At 36.5% G+C, this 1,569-nt stretch overlaps 1 protein-coding gene across 1 annotated transcript in view; it reads right to left on the reverse strand.

Moving 5' to 3' along the window:
* Positions 1–1,296, reverse strand: part of LOC127751444 (uncharacterized) — a 10,273-nt gene extending 8,977 nt beyond the window's left edge. Inside the window, exons 1-2 of the mRNA XM_052275024.1 lie at positions 294–1,296; positions 148–248 (exon numbers count right to left, since the gene is read on the reverse strand). Of these exons, the coding sequence (XP_052130984.1) occupies positions 148–248; positions 294–1,296 (1,104 nt within the window). The remainder of the gene's footprint in view (positions 1–147; positions 249–293) is intronic.
* Positions 1,297–1,569: the final 273 nt, after the last annotated feature.

The raw sequence follows: 1,569 nt of genomic DNA on the forward strand, positions 1-1,569 counted from the left end.
CCGGTTCATATACCTATCCAAAAATGTTAATTTACCATAATCAGATTTAATATAGTCAACTCTCTGCCAATTTCTGTTATTTAAGTTAATGATTACAAACTCTCTTGAACAGTTAACTAAAGGAAAGTTCATCAATAGACAAATTACCTCTTGTGCAGAGTAATCATGTTCAGCACATGTTTTGACTAACAACTTTCTGATAACCTTTTTACAGTGTTCATCTTCAAACTGGCCATTGTAAAGTAAATCTTGCAAGACAGATGTATACTCATTACTGTTATACTCACACTTACTGGCATATTTAGCTATGTATTTGTACAAGATTCTTTCTGACACAATAGGACTAAAATCAATATTACTTCTCCATGTTTGTAAAATCCAAGGATTGAAATTATTAACAAATTGATCATTCCTCTGAAAGACTATTTCATGGCCACCATCAGAAACCGAAAGTTCAGATGACTCTTGCAAATCCTTAGGAAAGCCAAACCTACAATCTCGGACAATACGATTTCTTTTCTTTAGACAATAACTAGTTGAACATGAATGGCGTTGAACTCGGTTCACCAATTCTGCTAAATCATCTTCCAAATTAACAATATCTGTGATGTTCTTAGAACAAGGATGAATTAAATTAGGCCTGAAAGATAAATCTGGATTCTGACAAGTAACTAAATTAGTAAAATATTTCAATGCCTCTGCCTTATCTTTTTCACTATTAAGTCTTGTTATATCTGGTGCATTCTTTAGCCAAGCGACACCATGAACATGGCAGCTTCCACGACTTTGAAATTCAGTGCGAAACCAGAAATCTTGTACATCAAAATAATCATAAAAGGTCTTCTTCAAAAAATATTGCACACGATGTTTAAAGAAAGTAGTGAGAATTAAAGGGTTTTCAGACAACAATCTGCTCTTCTCACTGTATGTTAAGTTAGCTGATTCCTCACAACCAAGCAAACGATATAACTCTTTCCAATGATAGTCTGCACTGGACAAAGTAAAAAAAACTGTAGGGGCACCTATTTGCTTAACCATGTCTTCTAATTCTGAACATCGTGAACGCCAATATGCCTTAGTGGATTTAATACGTCTTGAATAAAACAAAATTTCTTTGAGATGACCAGGGTTTCTTTTTAGATATTGCTTCAGCTGATAAACTGTCATCTTATTGAAGAATGAGTTTTGCTTAACAAAAATATTACCAAGCCTTAAAGCTTGCCAACGCATCATGCTATTTAAAAGGAAAAATCTAAATCTTGGATCTTTAGCAAAACGGCCATCTCTATATAGCATTAAATGCTCAACATACTTTTGAAGGCTAATATTACTAGGTAGATGTACGCCAGACCACGTCTCGCGTAACAGGCTTCGCGATATCTCACGAAACACTGTTACGTTGCGACGCGCCTGGCATACATCTACCTAGGCCTGCGGCGCTGACACCCGAGTCGGGTAGTGCAAAAGTGTACACAAAGATACGGGCCTCCGGCCCGTCAACGGCCCGTCACTTTGACTAAGAATGCAGGTGCAGGGTTGTACATTTTTTCGCTTATTTTCGTCAAAAAC

This window comes from Frankliniella occidentalis, unplaced genomic scaffold (genome assembly GCF_000697945.3).
Source record: "Frankliniella occidentalis isolate FOCC.00 unplaced genomic scaffold, Focc_3.1 Scaffold494, whole genome shotgun sequence".
NCBI lineage: Eukaryota > Metazoa > Arthropoda > Insecta > Thysanoptera > Thripidae > Frankliniella > Frankliniella occidentalis.